Source organism: Schistocerca cancellata, chromosome 6, assembly GCF_023864275.1.
Source record: "Schistocerca cancellata isolate TAMUIC-IGC-003103 chromosome 6, iqSchCanc2.1, whole genome shotgun sequence".
Taxonomy (NCBI): Eukaryota; Metazoa; Arthropoda; class Insecta; order Orthoptera; family Acrididae; genus Schistocerca; species Schistocerca cancellata.
Window position 1 is genome coordinate 407,423,004 of NC_064631.1, and position 15,095 is coordinate 407,438,098.

The 15,095-nt window shown below is 40.0% G+C and overlaps 1 protein-coding gene across 1 annotated transcript in view; it reads left to right on the top strand.

Annotated features, from left to right (window-relative positions):
• Positions 1–4,816: 4,816 nt before the first annotated feature.
• Positions 4,817–15,095, top strand: part of LOC126191494 (uncharacterized) — a 63,852-nt gene continuing 53,573 nt past the window's right edge. The window contains exons 1-2 of the mRNA XM_049932384.1: positions 4,817–5,065; positions 5,827–5,917. Coding sequence (XP_049788341.1) covers positions 4,984–5,065; positions 5,827–5,917 — 173 coding nt within the window. The 5' untranslated portion in view covers positions 4,817–4,983. The remainder of the gene's footprint in view (positions 5,066–5,826; positions 5,918–15,095) is intronic.

Here is a 15,095-nt window from a genome sequence, read left to right on the forward strand (position 1 = left end):
CAGACCGCTCGCCTGGTGCAAGTCTTGCAATTTGACGCCATCTCAGCGACTCGCGCGTCGATGGGGATGAAACGATGATGATTAGGACAACATAACACCAAGTCCCTGAGTGGAGAAAATATCTGACCCAGCCAGGAATCGAACCCGGGCCCTTAGGATTGACAGTCTGTCGCGCTGACCACTTTTTTTTTTTTAATCTCAATTTGCTCGCTTTGGTTTTTTTGCATCTGCTCGGGGCGGACGTCAAAAGACATCCGTTTACGTTCGTTGTTGATCGATTAACTCAGTTTTTTTTTTATTACAGAGGGCAGCTAACCCTCTGACCGAACACGCTGAGCTACCGTGCCGGCAACCACTCAGCTACTGGGGGCGGACACCTTAGTCATGATCTTGATGGCAACTGTCGTTTACTACCACTAGTGTAGAATCATCCAAATCCTGTCCCAACAGTTCTTCCACCTTTAGGCCTATACTAACAATGTCGACATTCATGAAGAAACAACATAGCAATTGGAAAGTTCTAAATGTGTCTCAGTAGAAATTTAACAGCGTGGTCAATGTAAACAGAAAATTGAAGAGTCAGTGAAAAGCTTGTTCAGCATCAACTGTATGAAAAGTAATAAAGTTCCAGGTTCAACTGCAGCATGGAATTTGGGAGGCCAAATTCTCAGAGTTGGAAAGAATGTAGCAGAGCCAGCTAGGGCAGGCACTCATTATCAAAATCTCATTGCTTGCAGTAATCAGCTAACGCAGCATTTCACCAACATACATGCTTTAGTTCACCAGCATGAGCACTCAATTGATGACCAATGGTATTACTGAAATGCAACATTGTGGTTAGTGGCCTTTGTCACAGTTGGGACATTTGCTTGTCAGCAGACCCACCCCTGGCTTGTATAAATACTGGCCATCCAGTCAGCAACAGGAATCGAAGTAGTGACAGCTGCCTAGTGGGAAGCCGCCATGAGCTGAAGAGGCATCTTTGTTCATCCACCATCTGCTGGAGCAGCCTTTTCGGTTCACCATCCTATGGGACTGCCTGCTTTAAGGGGTTCAGCCTCAGTACCAATGGGCCGAGGGTCTGCGCCAAGTTGCTGGGCATCTATTGTCAGCAGGTGCCAGCAACTTGATGTCCAGGCCAGTATTAACTCCATTGATGCCTATACTTCTGTCACCACCCACGGCTGGGTTAGGTCTGCGGCCTGCCTTGCTAGCAGCAAAGCAGTACTTGGCTGCAGTGCAAGCACCTGATACAAGTGCGCCAACAGCCTGGAATGCTTACCACACAAGCTCACTCCATTCCTGGTGTCTGCAGGCAACAGCTTAATGCCGACCCTCAGCCACTGAGGTTCATGGGTACAATGTACATCTGTGAAGATAGACACAAGATGTATTCTACACCGGATTAAATAAATAAATCAACTGATACCACGCTGAATGAGACTACCCACTAGAGAACACTGGACCAAGCAACTGACTGAACCAAATTGAAAGGAGAGGGGTAGAAGGACTAAAAACACATAAACGTAAATCTCGACAGAAAAGATGCCAAAATAAAATCAAATGGAATGTTACTGTGATCTGTGTCAAACGATTTCTTTTAATTACAGGATCACAAAACTGTAATTGGTGTTTCCCCAAGCATAGTATCGTGACAGTTATCGATGTATCTATATCGATGTTTTGATTATTTAATAATAATTAAATATCGTCTTATATGAAAAACTAGTTATCAGAGTCGATGTACTTTGAGCATGGACTTCGTCTGAAATACACCAGTTTCTGCAAAAAGTTTTCTAAGAATGTGTCAAAATTAAGACCAATAGTGCTCTCATATCAGGTTACACAGGATTAGTTCATGAGAAATATCCCCCACTAGACCTATTACATCACTGTGAATAAGAGGCTGTTCTGATTTCGATAGATGTTAGTAAAGATGTAGATAATTTCTAAAAGAGAAATCAAATATGAAAACTCGAATTACACAAAGAAAGCTGATAAAGTAAGCACAAGTAAAAATATTTATACGGAAAGCATCATATACTGTCTACACGCTCGACGGAAGTGTCTGTTTTGTTACATCAGAACCATTATTTATTCCACAGAATTTTAGTTTACAGTTGACAAAGGAGTTTCCATCTAAAGTTATCGATTAGGAATAGATCGAATGGTCGCAATCCAGAGAGAGAAGTACCAGCTCATATAAATATAAACCTAAAAATGAAGCAACATTGCTAAATAATCCATATGAAGCGTCTGATATTTCCAGTCAGTAATACATAGATGTAGTGGATGGGTTGGTCAGAAACCAAACCATCCAAATAGTAAATAACAAAAAAGCTCCAAAATGGTAACAGATTGTATATTCCTATCACCTACAAATGAGTCAGGAGTCATAAACATAATTAGATCCTTCAAAAAGAAACGTTTAGAGTGATTGGATCTCATATATCTTAAAACAATTAAGCATATTTCTAAATAGATAAGTAAGTCTCTCACATCCCTTATAAATCAAATACTACAGGAACAATATTTCCAAACTGCCTAAAGAAAAGCAAAGTGATCCCCATATATAAAAGAGGAGACAAAGAGAATCCCATCAACTGCAGACCTATTGCAATCACATCTGTACTATCTAAAATTGTACAAACAGGCATAAAGGATAGAACAGTAAATTTCATTGAGAAACATAACATAATAAATAGTACACAGCATCGTATCTTAAAAGATCGACCTTCAAAGACAGCTGTGGCAGATTTCACAGATTATGTAGTCAGGGCATTGGAAAAACAGGAACAAGTTAGTTTATTCCTCGGCCTATGAAAAGCTTTTGATTGTGTATGCCACAGAATCCTGTTACACAAACTAACCAGAGTGGCATAAGATGCAGGGAAAACAATATTAGCAAAACATTTATCGAAAGTAGGCAACAACATGTGGAGATAAAATACAGAAAGGGCAACACATTCGAAAATATGTTCTCAGCATTCAAAAAGACAAAACATGGTGTACTGCAGGGCTCAGTACGGGGCCATTATTTTTCTTCTATATGTAAATGACATGGCAGAAGCTGTAAACCTGGTCATGATGCATCTCTACCAATCACAAGCAAATTTGCAAAGGACATTGAAACCAGGGTATGTTTAGAGATAGAAAAGGCATGCAAATATTTTTGGGGGGGAGGGGGTGTAGCCTTTTCATAAATGGAGGTAAAACAACTTACAAGAGTATACAAGCAAATGGGGCAATCAAAGCAGATGAGCTTGACATCAAGGTTGAGGAGTGCTAGTCGTGCATGGTTCTCACTAGAGCTTCTTTAAAGTTTGGAAGGTAGGAGACGAGGTACTGTCGGAAGTAAAGCTGTGAGGACAGGGTGTGAGTCATGCTTGGGTAGCTCAGTTGGTAGAGCACTTGCCCGCGAACAGCAAAGGTCCCGAGTTCGAGTCTCGGTCTCGCACACAGTTTTAATCTTCCAGAAAGTTTCAAAGTAAAACCTAGCTGCACTTTTTGTGGTGTGAAGAAAGTTGCATCTCTTAAGTTGCGCCACTAAAAATTGGGAGTTCACACATGCAACTGCAGTATGCCATTAGATGTGGCAACATTTTTGTTACATGTGTAAACCCGGCTTAGTGTGGAGTGGCGTGCAATGGTAAACGCATTTGTAAATCGTCTCTTAAGTTGCATACAGGATGCCGAGAGTTCTCCATAGTTGCACAGCTTTCAATATAGCGTTGGGTGAAATCATGTGAGCGGATACTAATGTTATAGTGCAGGTATGGCCTTTTAGGTGTGTGAAAGAGTTGAATACAAGAAAGACGAAACCCAAATGTAGGATCCGAAAATAGATTTCGCACAGGGATAAATCAGGGGCCACAAACATCTTTATAATAGAAGTAACATTCAGAGACGAAAATTCTGTCTGCAGTGGCATACTAACCAATAGCTGGTGTGTAAATATCATCTGCTGACACGCCAATCTTCCAAAATCTTAGAAACTTGTACATTGGTCGATATACTAGGCATTTCAAACAACTAACTTTTAGTTTAAGAGCTGCCGCATCGAACACTGGAGCAATTTCCTGCATATAACCCACAATTTATAGAATGTCTGGTCCCACTCACTTTTTTAGTTACATATATTAAATTAAGTTTATAGATTTACTTACACAAAAATCTATTAAGGTTGTGGTGTATGTCATTGGTTTGGAAACATTGTACACACACACACACACACACACACACACACACACACACACACACACTGCTGGTACAGAAAATCAAACATAGGTAGCTGTTTTTGTAGTTCCAGAAGTGAACTGTTTTCACTTTTTTTCAGAAATAAAATAAAAACTCACTGTAATCGAATGGAGTACAGTAACTGCGACGGAATGTCCGTGGTTCAGGGAGCAATGGTGGTAGGAAAGTGGCGCAACAAACTACAACCAAGCTGAACTTTTTGTGGCGTGACAAAAGTTGCGTCTCTTAAGTTGCGCCACTAAAAGCTGGGAGTTCACACATAGAATAGTCTTGCAATTGCATTATGCCATTACCTGTGGCGACACTTTCGTTGCGTGTGTGAACCCGACTTAAGGATGCTACGCCAAAACTTGTGAAAAAGTTGTCATTGTCTGACAAACATAATGCATGTCCAGTAGGACATAATCGTCAAAAGTGATTACATCCCTTGGTATTTTCCTTACCAATAATTGCCGTACAAAAACATGCATACTGCATTTGTTGTCGAATATTATTGTATATATTTATATCTCTTCTGTCATCAGTGACGGTACCGTAGTGGCGCGCATGTTTAATCATAATCTCTGGTAAAGTTGGCGTTTCATTTCCCTCAATGTGCTTCGTTCTGTTAAAGACTCGACCACTGTTAACTGTGTAATTTCATTTGCAGAAAAAAGTGTAGAATTTTAAAACTGAATTTTATATTACGCACTGTATTTTGTGTTTGCATGGATAGTTTTATTTGTCATGAGTAAAGGCGGTGAACAAAATGGTGTGCAGTATGTGGTATCCTTGCCGGCGCAGGAACAGCATCTGAATTTGAAAAAAGGTAGTTTTGGATTGTTTTAGCAAAAGACGTGAAATATATAAGAAAAGGTGTCTTGTGACGTATCATATCTTGGCATGTGTTTGCGTTAAGGTATTGTTTATTTCACTTCAACTTTCATACGAAATAATTACGCCTTTTGGTGTAGAACTTAATTCCAATGTAGAGTAGGGAAATTGCACAGAAACTTCTCCGTCGGTTTTTGTACAGACATAAAATTTACCACTGTGTGACACATGCTTTAAAGTTTAATTTCTGTTGTATTTGAATTTCGAGCAGCACAAATAATTCAGTTGTCTTCTAACAGCATAATTCGTTATACTTTCCCTATGGTTAGGAATCTTCCAAATGTTCCTACAGAGGCTTAGTGAATGACTTTAATAAGTCGTAGCAACAAAAATTGTAAAATATGATCCATGGGCTAGTAAACAGCTTCAGTACAAATATGTAGGTGACATGTTTTGTTTGAAAACTGGACCAGAAAGCTACGTATACTTCCCTTATTTATAATATCTATATAGTTTTTGTTTATTGATGTGTAGGAATTACATGTGATAATTTGTTGAAGGTCTATTATAGATAAAGCAGTTTACTCGATTTTCGTGGGCTTCGTGACAACTGCAGAGCTGTTGAACAAAAAAATCGCGGAAATGTTATTAGAATTTCAGATTGGGTGTCCAATGAGCTGCTATTCTGTAAATATATCTTAAGGCGCCCTGGACGTGCATAGTAGTTTCATAATAAAAGTTGTATTTTGTTTACAGTCAATTTGAAGCATGTTCCAACATCGGCAGTGACACAGATAGTTAAATGCACAAATCTGGTAACATTGACACATGGCTCAAATTCGTCCAGGTAAGATGCTGCCTAGGTGCTTATCATATGGCTCAAAAATTATTACCATCTTTAGCATTTCTCAGCTCAGCTTCTTTCCTCCAACTCGTTCCTTGCTTTGTGTTTTTTCTGTTTCACTTTGATTTTACAAAAGGGTGCCAAATGTTGTACCTATTGTTATTAGCAAAGTTGTTTGAATCATGAATACATGTTCTGTTAACCCTATGCAAGATAATTATAATGTATGTACATAAAAAGTTCGGAACATGTTAAGGCCTACATTAATTCATAGTGTCACATATGATGATCATGTACTGCAGTGCATTATTTAATATACTAAATAAAATAAGCTTCTACCACTTTGTGGTATATACTGTTATAATTTGATCCTATCAGAAGACAATAATGTTGAAACTAAATAGTGTATTACATGGTAAAGTGTTATTGAAGGTCAGTATGCAGAGGCAAAAATTTTGTTTTATTAAGCCATGTCATTGAGGTGCCCAGTGGGTAGATCACATTATCATGTAAAGAAAAGATAACTAGCATAAAATATAGAGGATCCAATTTTGGAAGAATTTCTTGTTAGCCCCCATGGCATGGCTCATCTGCAGTGTGATTCATCCTATCTGGGAAAGTGTTTGTACATTGAGGATTGAAACGTGAAGCAATTGAGGCAGAAAAAAAGTAGGCCAGCAAAGAAATGCAGCTTACAAAATTCAGGATACTTTTCTTCTGATTTTTTAATTTAAAAAAAGAAAACCTTAAGACAGTAATTGCTAAGTAATGCTTTTGTAAATCCCGGTACTTGCAATAATAGTGCACAAATGAAGTTGCTTGAAAGTTTGCCATCTTCAGTGTGAAAGGGAATTTTGCAGTAGGTACTACACCATGTCTTCCCTTTACGCAGATAGACAGTTCAGTTGTGTGCCACCAGTTATTTGCCCCCACTTTGTGATAAACTGGAACTTCAACAGCAACCTAGGGCAAATGATCAAAACTCTCCAGACCATCGATCTTGAAATTTTGTGAGTGAGGTAAAATGGTACTGAAGGAAGTTGGTGAGCACTGCATAGTCTATGTAACGTTCCAATAATACAGAATTATTTACACGACAAATAAGATTAATGGCTAGCGAGGAAAACACTATGAATATAGAGCTCCTTTAACCATGTACCACATAGTGTCCACGACATTGTACAGCTGTTAATGGTTGCTTCTGTGGCATTTTCAGTCAGTCATGAGGCTTCACATGCACACAGTCCACTGCAGTGGACTCTCCTTAGTGATGATGTGCCCCGCATGCGTTTGCTGCCTCATGACTGACTGAAAATGCCAACATTTGATTCCCCATGTGTTCTTTGTTTTAGTCTTAAGAAATTTGCTATCACAGCACAGTGTAATGAAGTGCTAACCCTGTTAACCTCCACAAGGTGCCTTAGATTAAGCAGCTGTTACTAAGATTGTAACACAGCTTTACCACACACTTACTCTCCTGGGAAATTTTAAGGTGCTGTAGAGTTAGCAGGAAACTAATTAAACTGTTTGTGTCCCTTCCCTGTCTCCCCAAAAGCCCACATGAACTCTCTAAAAAGTGCCAAAATCCTGTCAGTTGGCATGCTTCAATGGCCATGCTGACTGCAAAGTGGCAAAACTGACTTGAGATAACTAAGCTCTAGACATTATCAGTGTGTGAACTGGTCATTTTTATTTCTAGATCTGAGATTGAGTTGCTCTGACACATGTGCTGACACTTCTGTGAGCATAGCTCTATCAATATTCAACACTGGTCGTATGTCTTGCCAAACATTTTGGGTCTTGGCAGGTTAGTGCAACTTTAGTAGACTAGTCTGAAGCCTTACTGACGCATGCGAGTTGCTGAGACATTGGTATTCTATGAGGGTGTGCTGAAAATTTATGCCTCCAAATTTTTTGTGTGATAACTCTGAAGTCTTTTAAATGAAACAGATGTTATTAACATTCTACATCTTTATTCTTCATGCATACATATTTGCAGCCTTCTGCCATAAAGGGTTCCAAATTGTACCAAGTAAAATGTCAGTGTACAATGTGACTATGTTGGTGCATAAGAAACAGCATGCTGTAATAATGTTTCAAATTCTTCTTCAACATGACCGTGCCAGACACATACAAGCACTGCGACATCTGCAATTACCCAGTGTCCTGGGTTCACTGTCATCACTCATCTTTCATACAGTCCTGATGTAGTGCCATCTGATTTCCATCTGTTTCCAAAACTTAACACCTTTGATGGCTTCACTTTGATAGCGATGAGGCCATCTAAGCAGAGGTGAGATTGTTTCACCGTCAGCAAAGACATTCATTCTGTAGTGATAGTATGAACAAACTGCTATCTCGTTGAGAGAAATGGGTTTGTCCCCAAGGTGACTTACGTTGAGAAATAAAAATGTAGACATGAATAAAGATGTAGAATGTTAATAATATTTGTTTTATTTAAAAAGCTTCCTGAGTTTCACATAAAACATTCGAAGCCATTACTTCTCAGCACGCCCTCATACATTAACGTCAGTACTCGGGAAACCACAGTGAAGTGCATCGCAGAGATGCTTCCCGTTGTACCACTCATAAGACCATTCATGTATGCTGTGAGGGATGGATGGTGGATTTTTGTGGCCCCTACGTATACTCTAATATATTCTTCACTTCATACTGGTTCTCAAGACTTTCGTGATTTAGTAGGTGTCTATCTTCAAGTTCCTGACAGATCAGTTTCTTCAGCATTTCCATGAGACTGTCCCATGGCTCAAACAAACCTGTAACAATTTGTTCTATCCCCTCTTTGTCTATGTTCAATGTCTCTGGCAAAAAAAGATTAGACAGGAAGTGCAAAATGGCAAAGCAGGAATGGCTAGACAAGAAATGCGAGGCTGTAGAAGCATGCATTACTAAGACAACAGATGTCACCTATAGGGAAAATTAAAAAGATCTTTGCAGAAAAGGGAGACAGCCATCTGAACTAAGAATGTCAAAATTCAGTTGGCAAGCAGGTATTAAACAGAGGAGAGAAAGGTGGAAGGAATATGCAGAAGGGCTGTACAAGGGAAATGAACTTGAAGTTAATATTGTAGAAAGGGAAGGGGAAGTAGATGAATATGAATGGGGAGGTACGATACTGCAAGTGGAATTTGACAGAGCCTAAGTTGAAACAAGACCCCTGGAATAGACAACATTTATGGAATTAATGAGATCCTTGGGCCAGCCAACCATGACAAAACTATTCCATATGGTGTGCAAGATAGAGAGACAGAGTGAAGTGGCACAGTGGATAACAAAGTGTACTTGCATTCTGAAAGAAGACAGTTGAAATCCCCATCTAGTGATTCAGACGAAAATTTTCTACAATTTCCCTAAATCACTGCAGGCAAATAATGCAATGGCTTCCTTGAACAGGACAAGGCCAGTTTCCTTCCACATCCTTCCAGACTCAGAGCTTGTGCTCTGTCTTTACCATGATTTCGACGGGATGTTAAATTACAATCATCCCTAGTAATTTTTAATATAAGTGCAAGTGAAATACCCTTGAACTTTGTAAAGAATTTAATAATTTCAATTCCAAAGAAGATAGTTACTGGCAGGTGTGAATATTACCAAACCATCATTGTAATAAGTCATGGTTGTGAAATACTGACAAAAACTATTTATAAAAGAATGGAGGGACTGGTAGAAGCTGACGTAGGAGAAAACCAGTTTGGGTTCCGGAGAAATGTAGGAATGCCTAAGGCAATATTGACTCTATGACTGAATCTTAGAAGATGGTTTAAGGAAAGGCAAATCCGCATGTAAGCATTTGCAGATTTAGACAAAGCTTTTGGCTGGAATACACTCTTGGAAACTCTGAAGGCATCAATGATAAAATACAAGAAATGAAAGGTTATTTAAAACTTGTACAGCAGCCAGATTACACTTAGGAGTCAGACATGATAGTTAAGCAGTGGTCAAGAAGAGAGTGAGAAATAGTAGTAGCAAAGCCCATATGTTGTTTAGTCTGTGCATTGAGCAAGGAGTTAGAGACAAAGGAGAAATTTGGAATTACAATTAAGGGATAAGAAATAAAAACTAGAGGTTTTCCAATGTCATTGTAATTAAGTTAGAGGCAGAAAAGAACTTGGAAGAATAGTTCAGTGGAATGGACAATATCTTGAAAGGAGGATATAAGATGAACCTTAACAAAAGCAACTCAAGGGTACTAGAATGAAGTTGATTTAAATCATATGATGCAGGGGGTATTAGATTAGGAAATGATACACTGAATTTTGCTATTTGGGCACAAAATAACTGATGGTGACTAAAATAGAGAGGGTATAAAATGCAAACCAGCTATAGCATGAAAATGATTTCTGGAAAAGAGGAATTTGTTGTCGTCTAATATACAAGGTGTTACAAAAAGGTACGGCCAAACTTTCAGGAAACATTCCTCACACACAAAGAAAGAAAATATGTTATGTGGACATGTGTCCGGAAACGCTTACTTTCCATGTTAGAGCTCATTTTATTACTTCTCTTCAAATCACATTAATCATGGAATGGAAACACACAGCAACAGAACGTACCAGCGTGACTTCAAACACTTTGTTACAGGAAATGTTCAAAATGTCCTCCGTTATCGAGGATACATGAATCCAACCTCCGTTGCATGGGATCCCTGATGTGCTGATGCAGTCCTGGAGAATGGCATATTGTATCACAGCCGTCCACAATACGAGCACGAAGAGTCTCTACATTTGGTACTGGGGTTGCGTAGACAAGAGCTTTCAAATGCCCCCTTAAATGAAAGTCAAGAGGGTTGAGGTCAGGAGAGCGTGGAGGCCATGGAATTGGTCCACCTCTACCAATCCATTGGTCACTGAATCTGTTGTTGAGAAGCGTACGAACACTTTGACTGAAATGTGCAGGAGCTCCATCGTGCATGAACCACATGTTGTGTCGTACTTGTAAAGGCACATGTTCTAGCAGCACAGGTAGAGTATCCCGTATGAAATCATGATAATGTGCTCCATTGAGCGTAGGTGGAAGAACATGGGGCCCAATCAAGACATCACCAACAATGCCTGCCCAAACATTCACAGAAAATCTGTGTTGATGGCGTGATTGCACAATTGCGTGCGGATTCTCGTCAGCCCACACATGTTGATTGTGAAAATTTACAATTTGATCACGTTGGAATGAAGCCTCGTTCGTGAAGAGAACATTTGCACTGAAATGAGGATTGACACATTGTTGGATGAACCATTTGCAGAAATGTACCCGTGGAGGCCAATGAGTTTCTGATAGTGCCTGCACACGCTGTATATGGTACGGAAACAACTGGTTCTCCCGTAGCACTCTCCATACAGTTACGTGGTCAACGTTACCTTGTACAGCAGCAACTTCTCTGACACTGACATTAGAGTGATCGTCAACTGCACGAAGAATTACCTCGCCCATTGCAGGTGTCCTCGTCGTTCTAGGTCTTCCCCAGTTGCGAGTCATAGGCTGGAATGTTCTGTGCTCCCTAAGATGCCGATCAGTTGCTTCGAACGTCTTCCTGTCGGGACACCTTCGTTCTGGAAATCTGTCTCGATACAAACATACCACGCCACGGCTATTGCCCCGTGCTAATCCATACATCAAATGGGCATCTGCCAACTCCGCATTTGTAAACATTGCACTTGACTGCAAAACCATGTTCGTGATGAACACTAACCTGTTGATGCTACGTACTGATGTGCTTGATGCTAGTACTGTAGAGCAATGAGTCGCATGTCAACACAAGCACCGAAGTCAACATTACCTTCCTTCAATTGGGCGAACTGGCGGTGAATCGAGGAAGTACAGTACATACTGACGAAACTAAAATGAGCTCTAACATGGAAATTAAGCGTTTTCGGACACATGTCCACATAATATATTTTCTTTATTTGTGTGTGAGGAATGTTTCCTGAAGGTTTGGCCGCACCTTTTTGTAACACCCTGTAAATATAAGTTTTGCAAGTGCTTTTCTAAAGATATTTGCCGGGTGTCTAGCAAACTTAATTGCTGGTATCAAATATACCGAGGAATTTCAACAGCACTGTAGTATCTCACATGTTCAGTGGCTTTATTAATGTTTTCTCACTAAGGGACAGTAAAGAAAGGAGAAGCTATTCAGCATATACATCAATAGCTATATACGGCCATGTTGTTGTTGTTGTGGTCTTCAGTCCTGAGACTGGTTTGATGCAGCTCTCCATGCTACTCTATCCTGTGCAAGCTTCTTCATCTCCCAGTACCTACTGCAACCTACATCCTTCTGAATCTGCTTAGTGTATTCATCTCTTGGTCTCCCCCTACGATTTTTACCCTCCACGCTGCCCTCCAATACTAAATTTGTGATCCCTTGATGCCTCAGAACATGTCCTACCTACCGATCCCTTCTTCTGGTCAAGTTGTGCCACAAACTTCTCTTCTCCCCAATCCTATTCAATACTTCCTCATTAGTTATGTGATCTACCCATCAAATCGTCAGCATTCTTCTGTAGCACCACATTTCGAAAGCTTCTATTCTCTTCTTGTCCAAACTATTAACCGTCCATGTTTCACTTCCCTACATGGCTACACTCCATACAAATACTTTCAGAAATGACTTCCTGACACTTAAATCTATACTCGATGTTAACAAATTTCTCTTCTTCAGAAACGCTTTCCTTGCCATTGCCAGTCTACATTTTATATCCTCTCTACTTCGACCATCATCAGTTATTTTGGTCCCCAAATAGCAAAACTCCTTTACTACTTTAAGTGTCTCATTTCCTAATCTAATACCCTTAACATCACCCGACTTAATTCAACTACATTCCATTATCCTCATTTTGCTTTTGTTGATGTTCATCTTATATCCTCCCTTCAAGACACCATCCATTCCATTCAACTGCTCTTCCAAGTCCTTTGCTGTCTCTGACAGAATTACAATGTCATCGGGGAACCTCAAAGTTTTTATTTCTTCTCCATGGATTTTAATACCTACTCCGAATTTTTCTTTTGTTTCCTTTACTGCTTGTTCAATATACAGATTGAATAACATCGGGGATAGGCTACAACCCTGCCTTACTCCCTTCCCAACCACTGCTTCCCTTTCATGTCCCTCGACTCTTATAACTGCCACCTGGTTTCTGTACAAATTGTAAATAGCCTTTCGCTCCCTGTATTTTACCCCTGCCACCTTTAGAATTTGAAAGAGAGTATTCCAGTCAACATTGTCAAAAGCTTTCTCTAAGTCTACAAATGCTAGAAACGTAGGTTTGCCTTTCCTTAATATTTCTTCTAAGATAAGTTGTAAGGTCAGTATTGCCTCACGTGTTCCAGTATTTCTACGGAACCCAAACTGATCTTCCCCAAGGTCGGCTTCTACTAGTTTTTCCATTCGTCTGTAAAGAATTCGTGTTAGTATTTTGCAGCTGTGGCTTATTAAACTGATTGTTCGGTAATTCTCACATCTGTCAGCACCTGCTTTCTTTGGGATTGGAATTATTATATTCTTCTTGAAGTCTGAGGGTATTTCGCCTGTTTCATACATCTTGCTCACCAGATGGTAGAGTTTTGTCAGGACTGGCTCTCCCAAGGCCATCACTGAGCGAGGTGGCGCAGTGGTTAGCACACTGGACTCGCATTCGGGAGGACGACGGTTCAATCCTGTCTCCGGCCATCCTGATTTAGGTTTTCCGTGATTTCCCTAAATCGTTTCAGGCAAATGCCGGGATGGTCCCTTTGAAAGGGCACGGCCGATTTCCTTCCCAATCCTTCCCTAACCCGAGCTTGCGCTCCATCTCTAATGACCTCGTTGTCGACAGGACGTTAAACACTAACCACCACCACAAATCCCAAGGCCGTCAGTAGTTCCAATGGAATGTTGTCTACTCCGGGGGCCTTGTTTCGACTCAGGTCTTTCAGTGCTCTGTCAAACTCTTCACGCAGTATCGTATCTCCCATTTCATCTTCATCTACATCCTCTTCCATTTCCATAATATTGTCCTCAAGTACATCGCCCTTGTATAGACCCTCTATATACTTCTTCCACCTTTCTGCTTTCCCTTCTTTGCTTAGAACTGCGTTTCCATCTGAGCTCTTGATGTTCATACAAGTGGTTCTCTTTATCTCCAAAGGTCTCTTTAATTTTCCTGTAGGCAGTATCTATCTTACCCCCTAGTGAGATAAGCCTCTACATCCTTACATTTGTCCTCTAGCCATCCCTGCTTAGCCATTTTGCACTTCCTGTCGATTTCATTTTTGAGACGTTTGTATTCCCTTTTGCTTGCTTCATTTACTGCATTTTTATATTTTCTCCTTTCATCAATTAAATTCAATATTTCTCTGTTACCCAAGGATTTCTACTAGCCCTCGTCTTTTTACCTACTTGATCCTCTGCTGCCTTCACTACTTCATCCCTCAAAGCTACCCATTCTTCTTCTACTGTATTTCTTTCCCCCATTCCTGTCAATTGTTCCCTTATGCTCTCCCTGAAACTCTGTATAACCTCTGGTTCTTTCAGTTTATCCAGGTCCCATCTCCTTAAATTCCCACCTTTTTGCAGTTTCTTCACTTTTAATCTACAGGTCATAGCCAATAGATTGTGGTCAGAGTCCACATCTGCCCCTGGAAATGTCTTACAATTTAAAACCTGGTTCCTAAATCTCTGTCTTACCATTATATAATCTATCTGATACCTTTTAGTATCTCCAGGGTTCTTCCATGTATACAACCTTCTATCATGATTCTTAAACCAAGTGTTAGCTATGATTAAGTTGTGCTCTGTGCAAAATTCTACCAGGCGGCTTCCTCTTTCATTTCTTAGCCCCAATCCATATTCACCTACTACGTTTCCTTCTCTCCCTTTTCCTACACTCGAATTTCAGTCACCCATGACTATTAAATTTTCGTCTCCCTTCACTATCTGAATAATTTCTTTTATTTCATCATACATTTCTTCAATTTCTTCGTCATCTGCAGAGCTAGTTGGCATATAAACTTGTACTACTGTAGTAGGTGTGGGCTTCGTATCTATCTTGGCCACAATAATGCATTCACTATGCTGTTTGTAGTAGCGTACCCGCATTCCTATTTTCCTATTCATTATTAAACCTACTCCTGCATTACCCCTATTTGACTTTGTATTTATAACCCTGTATTCGCCTGACCAGAAGTC